This window comes from Ctenopharyngodon idella, chromosome 6, assembly GCF_019924925.1.
Source record: "Ctenopharyngodon idella isolate HZGC_01 chromosome 6, HZGC01, whole genome shotgun sequence".
NCBI classification, from domain to species: Eukaryota; Metazoa; Chordata; class Actinopteri; order Cypriniformes; family Xenocyprididae; genus Ctenopharyngodon; species Ctenopharyngodon idella.
The window spans coordinates 10,329,014-10,341,565 of record NC_067225.1 but is presented as its reverse complement, the minus strand read 5'-3'; the positions used below and the strand labels follow the sequence as shown (position 1 = coordinate 10,341,565).

Here is a 12,552-nt window from a genome sequence, read left to right as displayed (position 1 = left end):
CACACACACACACACACACACACACACACACACACACTATATATATATATATATTTATTTATTTATTTTGCACTCGTCGATATGGCAGTCATTTTGGACTTACACTGACACCTAGCGGCGTGAATGTAGCATTACCCAATAGCAAACATTGCTGAATGAACTTTTAAATACAAAACCTATCTTCATTGTATCAAATCAAACATTCTCAATATTTGGTGATGTCTTGCTCAGCTCATATAGCTACTTGTACACCTTATATAGAGCTGAAATAGATAGAAGAGGCTGAGAGAAGAGGTGAATAAACAGGAGGAGAGTGGGAGAGAAGAAAAGAATATTTGTTTATATCCTCTGTCACCTGTGGTCTCTCTCTCCTGTCAGTTGAAGGCTTCCAGAGAAGCTTTTGTAATGATGAAATTCCAGTCCTCTTACACTCTCTATAAATAGGTTTAACAAAAACCACAGCCACCAGAGGCTTGTAACAATTTATATGCCTTATTTGATCAAGCAGCCTACAAAAGATCCGAAATTCCTGCACTTTACAATATTAGAGATCACTGATCTCCACTTTTCAGCATATTCTGATCATCTGCAGAAATAGGTCTGTCATTACATGCATCTTAGGTTATTTATCTTATTAATACTACTGCTAGATGCAGGTCTAAAATATGGGTATTTAAAAGGGGTCCACAACTCTTAGGGGGTCTGCCAATAGTTTTGATTTCAAAATATTGTTTGTGATATAATGAAAATGTTAGCATTTATTGTTAATGTTAATTTCAGCATTTACTAATACATTATTAAAATCTTGTTAACATTAGTTAATGCACTGTGAACTAACATGAACAAACTATGAACAACTGTATTTACATTAAGTAACGTTAACGAAGATTGGTAAATACAGTAACAAATGTATTGCTTATGGTTAGGTCATGTTAGTTAATACATTAACTAATGTTTAACTAATGAACCTTATTGTAAAGTGTTACCAAAATTACAATATTAAGTTAACAGTTAAGGCTCAGCTACATGTTTAATTGTCCCTCCCACAGTAAAATGTATTATGCAAATCTAAAATGCACTAATGATTATTTTAATGGCTTTGCAATGTAGGCTATGAATAATTTAAATGCATTAATATGATACTAGATGTGAATATGGGCAAGACATTAAATGCAACACTCAGTTTTATACAGTATGTAAGGAAACCCTGCACTCCCTCTCATCCACTGGCCTGATAATGACTAAAGACCCTTGGTTTATAGTATTATTTGCCACTTTATACAAATTCATCCACCAGGTCTCTAAATCAAATGAACTGAGTAACAAAGGGTGCGTTGAAACATATCTTGCAACTGTTCTCCTTCAGTAGTGACATGGCAAATTACATTATCAACAATGACACAATGCATTTACCGTTGCAGGAGGACAGGATCATCTCTTCTGCCATTTCCAGAGAAGGAACACAGTCATACATCCCCTGCTCTCCAGTTCATGCCTTTCCTTTTTAAGGCAGTTAGATAAACCTTCTGCTCAATGTGCTCATCTGTTTACAAGCTTTAGGTGCTGCATCCAACAGTCTTAGAACATTTTCTCAAGCTGTTATCAGGGCATTTGCAAATGGCAGTGCAATGTAGTGACATCATTGGGGCAATTTATGGAATTCCAATGTGAATGCTCTTCTATTTTTCCCAATCAATAAATTAAACACCTTTAAAGAATGATTTAATTCTCAAAGTCACCCTTTGCTTTTGAGCTTGAAGGGATAGTTCACCCAAAATTGAAAAATCTGTCATTAATTACTGACCCTCATGTCGTTCCACACCTGTAAGACTTTCGTTCAGCCTCAGAACATAAATAAAGATCTTTTTGATGAAATTTGAGAGCTTTCTGTCCCTCCATAGACCGCTACATAACTACCACTTTGATGCTTCAAAAAGTTCATAAAGAGATCGTAAAACTAATACATATGAATCAAGCGGTTTAGTCCAAATTTTCTGAAGAGATATGATCACTTTATATGAGGAACAGATTGAATTTAGGCTTTTATTCACATTTAAAAACATTTGATCAGTGAACATAAACAGAAGCTTAGCCGAATCTGCTTGATGCGGGAGAGCAAATGGAAGCTCAAACGTGCTGCGTAACATGAGAATGAACCTCATTGGTTCTTGCTGAAGCTCAAACGTGCTGCGTAACATGAGAATGAACCTCATTGGTTCTTGCTGAAGCTCAAACGTGCTGTGTAACACGAGAACGAACCTCACTGGTTCTTGCTGAAGCTCAAACGTGCTGCGTAACACGAGAATGAACCTCATTGGTTCTTGCTGAAGCTCAAATGTGCTGCATAACACACCAGAATGAACTTCATTGGTTCTTGCTGAAGCTCAAACGTGATGCGTAATACGCGAGAATGAACCTCATTGGTTCTTGCTGAAGCTCAGTCGTGCTGTGTAACACGAGAACGAACCTCACTGGTTCTTGCTGAAGCTCAAACGTGCTGCGTAACATGAGAATGAACCTCATTGGTTCTTGCTGAAGCTCAAACGTGCTGCGTAACACGAGAATGAACCTCATTGGTTCTTGCTGAAGCTCAAATGTGCTGCGTAACACGAGAATGAACCTCATTGGTTCTTGCTGAAGCTCAAACGTGCTGCGTAACATGAGAATGAACCTCATTGGTTCTTGCTGAAGCTCAAATGTGCTGCGTAACACGAGAATGAACCTCATTGGTTCTTGCTGAAGCTCAGTCGTGATGCGTAATACGCGAGAATGAACCTCATTGGTTCTTGTTGAAGCTCAGTCGTGCTGCGTAACACGAGAATGAACCTCATTGGTTCTTGTTGAAGCTCAAACGTGCTGCGTAACACGAGAATGAACCTCATTGGTTCTTGCTGAAGCTCAAACGTGCTGCGTAACACGAGAATGAACCTCATTGGTTCTTGCTGAAGCTCAAATGTGATGTGTAACACGAGAATGAACCTCATTGGTTCTTGCTGAAGCTCAGTCGTGCTGCGTAACACACCAGAATGAACTTCATTGGTTCTTGCTGAAGCTCAAATGTGATGCGTAACACGCGAGAATGAATCTCATTGGTTGTAAAACAGGAAGTCAATGAAATAAAGCCCATACTTGCGAAAGGACTGTAACTACCATAGACATTGAGGGGGACAAGTCCTCCCCAATAATTATAAGTGACCAAATCGTCCCCCCAAATATTTGATATTCTTGATGCTGCTCTGCTGCACTCCATTACACACTGCTCATTACTTGTACTTGGTTATTACTTGTTAACTATAATAACCCTGGCCCATACAGTGAAAGTTGGGGTCCAAAAAACAAAACAAAACAACAACAACAAAAAAACAAAAACAAAAAAGACATTTCTCAAAATATCTTCTTTTGTATTTCACATAAGATAGTAAGTCATACTTATGGAGCTACATGGGGGGTGAGTAAATGATGAGTCCATTTTCATTTTGGTTGATCTATCCCTTATAAAAAGGTTGAAAACATGCATATATTTGTCATTTTGTCATTTCCCAAGCTTGCAGTTTATGATCTAAAGTCCACAACTGTGATGAAGGGGCGCAATAGCTTCTCTCTCTCACTTCATAGTCAATCAGCTCAATATTCTTGTGCCAAGAGTTGGGACAGCTGGACAGTAAGTGAAAGAGATAGGATGGTAGAGATAATCTGAGGGTAGGATGGGAGAGTGAGAGTGGGGCTGAAGGAGTTTGGGGTAGTTGGGGAGGGAGGGAGGGGGCAGAAGCCTACAAATAGCTACAGATGATCATGCCCTGTGCTCATTCTGTCTCTGTCCTCTCCGGAGGGTGTTTGTATTCATCTGGTCTGTCCTTCTTGTGCTCCAACATGAGCCACTCTTATGCCTCCTCTTCATCCTCTTCATACCGTCGAATGTTCGGCGGTCCCGGCTACCTGACGCCACCAATGACCCGTTCTGTGTTTGGCCGTGCCTCCACCGGGGGGTCCGGCAGCTCTAGGATCAGCTCCAGAGTGTACGAGGTCGCCAAGTCCTCCACTTCTTCTCCTGGATTCTCCAATTATCGAGCCTCCTCCTACAGTATGCCCAACTTATCCGCGGGCTATACCCGCTCCTATGGTGGGATGGGTGAGACGCTGGACTTCAGCCTGGCAGACGCGCTCAACCAGGAGTTTCTCCAAACACGCACTAATGAGAAAGCTGAGCTTCAGCACCTAAATGACCGATTCGCCAACTACATCGAGAAGGTTCGCATGCTGGAGCAGCAGAATCAGGTGCTGGTGGTTGAGGTGGAGCGTTTGAAGGGGCGGGAGCCCACACGCATCGCCGACCTGTACGAGGATGAGATGAGGGAGTTGAGGAGAGAGATCGAAGTGGTGACCAATCACAGATCACGTGTGGAGGTGGAGCGGGACAACTTGGCAGATGACCTGCAGAAACTGAAAGCCAGGTAAGATGCATGAAGCATAAATACTCGACTGGAAAAACATCTTAAAGCAGCCTAAGTTGGTTTAACAGTCTAGATGGGTCTTGGACACTTTTCAGCTAGTCAGTCTGCAAGAAACCAGCTGGGTGTCCAGCTAAACTCCAGAATCTAAAAGAACCTTTTTTTTTTTGTAAGTGTGAAGAACATTTTTAAGAATCTAAAGAACATTTTTCCACTATGAAGAAACTTTTGTGCAATGGAAAGTTTCTATGGATATTAAGATTCTTTATGGAACCACAGATGACAATAAAGAATTATTATTTTTAAGAGTGTTGGCCAGACTGGGAGTCCAAGTGGACCAGCTGAAGACCATCTTAGCCAGGCTGGGAGGCCATCTTAAACCATCTAAGACCAGCAAACCAGCTTGGGCTGGTTTAAGTGTTTAAAAATGGAATAAAATAATATGATTTGAAAGAAAACATTTGGAAAACAGGCAAATTTTATGTATGTATTCTTTGTGTTAGTGAAGCTTCATATTTAGAAACACAGTGCTTCACAAAACAATCCAGAGTCTTTCAGAGCCAAAAGGGGAACGAACATGATCTCTCCCCATCACAAACATCTCATAAACTCTCATAGCAATTCGTAGCGATTTTACATTTTGCCGAATTGGTGGCTAATTCATATGAATTTGTATACGATCTCATTCGAACTTTTCCCTAAGATCTTCTTAAGCCCCACTGAAGGTTATGATTAGGGTGGAACCTCTTGCTTCGTTTTTCTAAAAATCATATGTTCTCATACAAATCAAATTCATACGAAATCAGCACCTTGTACAATAGTTATGTTTTGTCATGAGATCAGGTTGAAGTTAATAATATCTGAGAGGAATACAAACATCACATTAACCCATAACACAATGTGAAGACTAAATCACAGCAACAGGAGCACGGGCTACTCTTGGTCTAATATTTAACAATTCTGTCACTGGGTTTGTCCATCTTCAACCCAACTTGGGTTGTTTTTAGAGTGTACAATTTGGAAAAATGACTTTTTCCAGAATATATGTAACTGTTAGAGGCGTTAATAAAATACAGGTAAATGAATGCAGTTGGAAAGGAAAAGAATATTTATATAATGGGTTTGATAAGTCCGGCTGAGAGATCTCTGGGCACAGGTGTTACAGGGTCACTGGAGTGTTCTTTATTAATGCTGAAAAGAGTTTTAAATGGCCTCTCTCTGCAGTGGCCAAGCTAAGAAATGATTAAACATGACTTCATCAGGCCTAATTATGAGCTAAATAAAATGTTACATCAGACTTTGAGAGGTTATTAAAGGCTTAAGGAAACTCCCTTAGTAAGTAAGCTATTGTCCTCTCAAACATGTTGTTTACAATAGCCTAGATTTACTTCCTATTCAGGAGTTAGTCAGCCTAAAAGTGCTGGCCCCACTCCACCTTCCAGTGTGAAGAGCATTTGTGTGAGGTTGTTGTGCACCTTCGGCCTATAAAAGGAAAGGAAAGAGGCTGGTTGTAATAAATATGACATGCATAACTCACCCATTCTCCCTTTTCTTCTCGCCAGGCTTCAGGAGGAGATTGCACTGAGGGAGGAGGCAGAGAATAATCTGTCTGCTTTCAGAGCAGTGAGTCCCCTAAACCCCCCCACACACACCCTCTTGATTTTATTAATGGATATTAAAGTGTGGCATAGGTTTATTTTGGTATCACATCCACTCACAGGACGTGGATGCTGCCACTTTGGCCCGCCTGGATCTGGAAAGACGTGTAGAGACTCTCCAGGAAGAGATCGCCTTCCTCAAGAAGATCCACGAGGAGGTCAGCACGTTTAAAGACTTTTATTTTATTTTGTCTGTGCCATTTGACTTTTCTCCTGGTTAGTGGTGCAAACACAAACTACACAAACCAACTAATAATATTATAGCTGTTTCTAGTAACAAACCTTACAAAAAGTATACTGCGTAGTGTAATGAAGCATTGTAGAGTCACACAAACACAGCCTCCAGGTCAGTCAGGTAAACTGTAACACATTTTGTGTCCTGTGTCTCATATTAAAAAGAAAATGATTCACTGATTTATATGAAGTATTGGAAAGTGAAAAGACATCATCTGTCTCACACAAACTTTTTTGGCTCAAAATTATTAAGTAGCTCTGAAAATTCAACTCATATTAGTGAATCAGTGAGTCAGACAGCTTATGCATATGAATCTCTTCACAAAACAATTCACCAATTCATTTGAGTCCTTTTACTTAGGGCTTTTTTGTAGTGCAATATTTGGTTAAATTCTGCTGTTCGTCACTATATTTTAGACTCAGTTACACTATTGGTCAAAAGTCTGAGTATGATTTTTTTAATGTTTTGTAAGAAGACTTTTCTGCTCATCAAGGATGGATTTATTTGATCAAAAATACAGTAAAATCAGTAATTTTGTGAAATATAATTACAATTTAAAATAACTGTTTTCTATTTGAATATATTTTAAAATGTAATTTAGCTGAATTTTCAGCATCATTACTCCAGTCTTCAGTGTCACATGATCCTTCTGAAATCATCCTAATACCTCAAGAAATTTATTATTATCATCAATTTTTGTGATATTTTTTTTTTCAGGATTCTTTGATGAATCCAAACTGACACTCTTGATCAATTTAATTCATCCTTGCTATTATAAAGTATAAAAGTAATTATTTCTTTAGAAAAACTTTTGAACAGTAGTGTATATATATATTTTGCAGTTTATTTGCATTTCATATAAATGTACCCATTCTTGTACCAGATAAAGGACCTACTGTGATGAGTCAGAAGTGTATTGATCCATCTGCAGTTTATTTGAACAAAGGGCAATACAGCAGAGACAAATCCAGAAAAGAGGCAGAGGGTCGAGGCACGCAGCAAGCAAGGTACAACAATAAACAGGCAAAGGTCAGGGCAGGCAGCAGAAATCAGAATCCAGATAAACAAGTCAACAACAGGTAGGTAGTACAGAAATAACACTCAGAAATGACAACCATATCTAATCAAGACTTCACACAGAAGTGTAAGTGAGAGCGTCTTTTAAGGGAGTCTGAGTGTGTGTGATTAGCAGCAGGTGCAACGTAATCAGTCCCAGGTATGAGGGTTCATGGGAAATGGAGTTCAAATGAAGTCAATATTCAGGCGAGAGCTCCCTCTGGCGATCCAGGAGATCTGGTGCGGGAGACTCGTTTGTAACACCTACTTTAAATTAAGTGTCTATAAATGTACTAACATGATATAATTCGCTTATTGTACATACATGTTTTTACGTTGTTGAGACTAACTTCAACCCACCCTTAAACCTAACCTGAATTTCACCTCAGTATCAGCAAAAGTAATTAAAGACACCTAATATAAAGTAGAACCAATTAAAAATGCTGGGTTAAAAACAAACCAAATTGGGTTGAAAATGGACAAACCCAGCAACTGAGTTGTTTTAACCCAGTGGTTGGGTTAAATGTTTGCCCAACGTGCTGGGCAGTTTTACTTAACTCAACTATTGTTTAAAAATAACTGTATTGCTCGCTTTGCCTCTAGTAATTATGTGTCTGACTTTTAATTTCCAACTTTTAATTTTGGGTTCATTTTAAGTCAGCCATATAGTCATTTTTAAACAATAGTTGGGTTAAATAAAACTACCCAGCAGGTTTGCAAACATTAAAACAACCCAACTGCTGGGTTTGTCCATTTTTAACCCAACTTGGCTTGTTTTTAACTCAGCATTTTTTAGAGTGTATATTCAAAATGCTCTCTTTAAATAGCATTAATCTAGCTACTTTTTAATTAGTAACTAGTAGTGTAGCTAATACTTTTTTTCTTCTTCAGAAAAGTAGCTTCACTGTAATTACAAATAGCTTAAAGCTTTGAAAGCTAGAGTTTCAAAGTAGCTTCTCCAGAACTGCGGAGCTGAGTGAATCTCAGAGCTCTATTAGAGCTGCATCTGTTCCTAAAGATTACACAGCTACTTTAAAACACCGCATGACGGGCCTCTGTTTCAGGGCCAGCTGTGTGTGGATGTTTGAGATTAGTCCTGCCAGTAGTCCTATTATCAACAATGCCGTGCTGCTTCATTAGAACGAGCACAAACACATACACGCAAGCCTTTTCTTCCTCTCTGTGTAGGAAATCCGTGAGTTGCAGGCCCAGATGCAAGAGACCCAAGTCCAGATCCAGATGGACATGTCCAAACCAGACCTGACTGCTGCCCTGAGGGACATCCGTGCTCAGTATGAGGGCATCGCTGCGAAGAATATCGCAGAGGCCGAGGACTGGTACAAGTCAAAGGTGAGACAGAAGAAAGATACAGTGTGAAAGGAGAACCTGCTGATCTTTGACCTTTGCTTTTTCGCCATCAGGTGTCAGACCTCAACCAGGCAGTGAGCAAGAACAATGAGGCTCTCAAACAATCCAAGCTGGAGTCCATGGAGTACAGACACCAGATCCAGTCCTACACCTGTGAGATCGACTCCCTCAAGGGCACGGTGCGTTCATCTGCTCTATCTGATGTGGATTGCTGTTTTTTGTCTTTCTCCATGTGTCACTCATCTCTGTCTCTCTCACTCTGTAGAACGAGTCTCTCATGAGGCAGATGAGAGATATGGAGGATCGTCACGGTCGTGAGGCCAATGCTTTCCAGGACACCATCGCCAGGCTGGAGGCGGAGATCGCGAACATGAAGGACGAGATGGCGCGTCACCTTCGAGAATATCAGGACCTGCTCAACATTAAGATGGCCCTGGATGTGGAGATCGCCACCTATAGGAAGCTGTTGGAAGGAGAGGAGAGCAGGTACAAAGGACAGGAAATTAAACGGATGGGTCCTTGTTGTTTTTAACATACTCCGATGGCTTTTTCTTACTTTTTTTTGTCTTCCTTCCTCTCCCACGTTAAAGGATTGTGATGCCCATGCAGTCGTATTCCACTTTAAGCTTTAGAGGTAAGATGAAAACCTTGCAGTTTTAACTAGAAATGTTGTAGATGTGTTTCCTCAGAGGCCACAGGGAGGCGCTGTGCCTGACTGAATGCAATTTGTGATGCCTCGTGTATGTTTTTTTGAAGACTTTTAATTATTTTTTTATTTTAACCCTGGTCAAAAATGACCGGCCTTTTAAAAATGGCTTGCAAATCGCTCATTAGGCCTATATTATCAACAAATATTGTTTTCTTTCAATTAGGACAGGTATTTTTCTTTTTCTTTTTGGATCTGATTGATCTTATGCACCTCAGTTTTTAAGTAGCATTATTTGTTGATAATTTTGTCAATATTCAACAAAATGTGGAACACATTTGCATTGTTTTTCAATGTTTAACCAGGAAGTTTGTTTTGAAATGCTTTTATTTTGTACAAAATGGCACAAAGTCACACTTGTGGTGTTCCCTGTCAAAAATGACCGGCCTACAGAAAAAAATAGCTTATAAATCTCTCGTTATGCTATATTATCATAATTTTGTCATCTTGTTTTCTTTCAGTTAGGACAGATTTTGTATTTATTTTTTAAACTGATTGATCGTAGGCCTCGAGAGATTTATAAGCAATTTTTTTTGTAGGCTGGCAATTTTTGACCTTGAACACCACAAGTGTTACAAGGTGGGAATAAAAATCCGAAAAATTATCCAAAAAAAAAAAGAGAAGTAGTAATACACTGTGTGAGCAGTGTCAGTACGTTTTAGTCCAATGCGATAAGATTAACTAACATTCAAAAAGACCCGAACACAACAGAAGGGTTAAACAGGAAATGAGTGTTAAATACAGTTAGTATAACTTAATTTAATGTTAATATAATATTTTTAATAATATTTGGGGTCAGCAAGACTTTTATTTACAAGAAAGATAAAAGGAAAGATCTTTTATTCAGATCAAAAAGACTTTTATATTATTAATAAAGAAAACTCTCAAATAAATGCTGTTTTATATTATATATATATATATATATATATATATATATAAATATGTATATATATATATACTATATGTTAGGCAGCACAAGTGTTTTCAACTAAAACAATAAAAATAAGAAATGTTGGTAACATTTTACAATAAGGTTCTATTTATTAACGTTAGTTAGCTACATTGGTTAACATGAACTAACAATGAAAACTGCAAAATGGCTTCTAGAGCATTTATTAATCTTAGTCGGTGCTAATTTCATAACTTACTAATACATTAATAAAATCAAATGTTGTATCTGTTAATATTATTTAATGGACCTGAGCTATCTTGAACAAACAGTTGTAGGCTTTTTTATTAAAGTTAACAAAGAAAAATAAATACTGTAACAAATGTATTACTCATTAGTTAATGTTAGTTAATGCATTAACTAATGTTAACTAATGAGACCTTATTGTAAAGTGTTACTAGAATGTTTCTTGAGCAGAAAATCAGCATATTACAATGATTTCTGAAGCCAGGATCATGTGACACTGAAGCCTAGCAATTACAGGATTAACAAATTACATTTTTATATTTTATTTTCTAAAAAAACCTATTTTAAATTGTAATAACATTACCTTTTTACCGTATTTTAGATCAAATAAACGCAGCATCGGTGAGCTTAAGAGACTTGTTTCAAAAACATCTTACTAACCCCAAACTTTAAATGGTTGTGTATGTTTTTATTAATATCATTTTCAACAGAGACGAGTCCAGAGCACCAACAGAGAGCATCTGAAATGCACTCAAAGAAAACTGTCCTGATCAAGACCATCGAGACGCGTGACGGAGAGGTTTGATGCCCTTCCCACCCACACACACACACACACACACACACACACACACACACACACACACACAACCAACATTTCAGTTCACCTTAGTATAGTCTTCCAAGTTCATTCTCCCTCAGGCCTATCACCTCAAAAGGGTGATAAGATAGTTTTGTGGTCAAATACTCCAATACAACTTCAAAATATTTGATTAAAGTACTGAAATAATAGAAACCAGTAGTGATTTCCTCACAAATTGCCTGGTGACAGGAAGAGACTGTCTTTGAATTTAAAACTCTCTACTGCCCCCTACAGGTGGTGAGTGAATCTACGCAGCACCAGCAGGACATCATGTAAACCTCGGACGAGGAGCTGCAACTAAAGAATCAAACAAAGTTGAGAATAAAACCTTTAGGACAGTTAATTATATTCTGTATTTTTCTGCCTCCACACATCCTAAAAGTGATATGAGCACATCTGCATGAGTGGGAGAAGAGAGAGAGATCACTTTCTTTTCAAATCTGTATTTTAATAAGTCCAGTAGCTATGTCAATTTGGAAAGATGTAAGATAAGAAAGATTAAACTTTAAGTTTCAAATAAAGTAAAAGAATGACGGAAATATTAAAGGAGGTTGAGTGCAGTAAATGGAGAGAGGCGCAAAACAGACTAGGCTAACAAAATGGAGGATGGTACCAAGCATAATAAATAAAGATACCTAAACCAACACATTCTATTATCATGTCTTCTCTCTGTGTTTGTGTGTGTCTTTTCTAGAGCTGCAAGATTCTGGATAAAATGAGAGTCACAATTTTTTTGTTTTTTGAATGAATGAATGACTCACTCATAACCACTTGCTTCATTAGCCTACTGAATGAATCAATGTTTTTGGACAAATCTTTTGAATGATTCATTTCATGTAAAATGCATTTTTAACAGTCACTGCGGAATTTTACACTGTTGTCCCGGGTTGTTTTTCATGTCCGCGGCTTGAAGCCACCCCAAATAACATGATGCTAGCCCCTGGAACTTGAATTTTACCGGAGGACCCCCCTGAAACACGATTGGGCTAGTTTTGAGTAGCAATTGACCGTTTGCAAAGACCCGCCTCCTTTAGTTACTGTTGCTATGTCCGACAAGCCATGCTGCTCTCTCGCCACACATCATGTTCTCACAGTGAAAAATACATCACGGAGCAAAGAGGACACTGACAACGTATCAACAGACAAGACAGAGCAGGTTACGTTTGATATGAAACAAAGTCTCAAATTTCAAATTTTGTAATATTTAAAGAAATTTAAACAAATACCATTTTGTGGCTCTTTAATGTGTCGTGACAGATCGCTGTAGTGCCTCAGTTCAAGTGGCTCATGAACTGATCATCTCTTC

The 12,552-nt window shown here is 38.4% G+C and overlaps 1 protein-coding gene and 1 long non-coding RNA gene across 2 annotated transcripts; one reads left to right on the top strand and one right to left on the bottom strand.

The window, feature by feature from the left end:
* Positions 1 to 2,029: 2,029 nt before the first annotated feature.
* On the bottom strand, positions 2,030 to 3,661 carry LOC127514455 (uncharacterized). Its single transcript, XR_007930640.1, has 2 exons — positions 2,672 to 3,661; positions 2,030 to 2,620 (listed from the first exon to the last, which is right to left on the bottom strand). It is a non-coding gene; the product is annotated as an uncharacterized LOC127514455 (long non-coding RNA).
* A 140-nt stretch (positions 3,662 to 3,801) lies between these two features.
* On the top strand, positions 3,802 to 11,892 carry desmb (desmin b). The gene is made up of 9 exons (XM_051897296.1): positions 3,802 to 4,451; positions 6,011 to 6,071; positions 6,169 to 6,264; positions 8,586 to 8,747; positions 8,819 to 8,944; positions 9,031 to 9,251; positions 9,356 to 9,399; positions 11,098 to 11,186; positions 11,481 to 11,892. The coding sequence occupies exons 1-9, from the start codon at positions 3,871 to 3,873 to the stop codon at positions 11,520 to 11,522; spliced, it is 1,422 nt and encodes a 473-aa protein (XP_051753256.1). The 5' UTR covers positions 3,802 to 3,870; the 3' UTR covers positions 11,523 to 11,892.
* The last annotated feature ends 660 nt before the right edge of the window (positions 11,893 to 12,552 follow it).

What these genes read in the sequence shown, in the direction of transcription:
- desmb (XM_051897296.1), top strand. Translation starts at nt 3,871, where the DNA reads ATGAGCCACTCTTATGCCTCCTCTTCATCCTCTTCATACCGTCGAATG. An exon ending in TCGACTCCCTCAAGGGCACG is followed by an intron (nt 8,945 to 9,030) that starts GTGCGTTCATCT and finishes CTCACTCTGTAG; the next exon opens with AACGAGTCTCTCATGAGGCA. An exon ending in TTGGAAGGAGAGGAGAGCAG is followed by an intron (nt 9,252 to 9,355) that starts GTACAAAGGACA and finishes CCCACGTTAAAG; the next exon opens with GATTGTGATGCCCATGCAGT.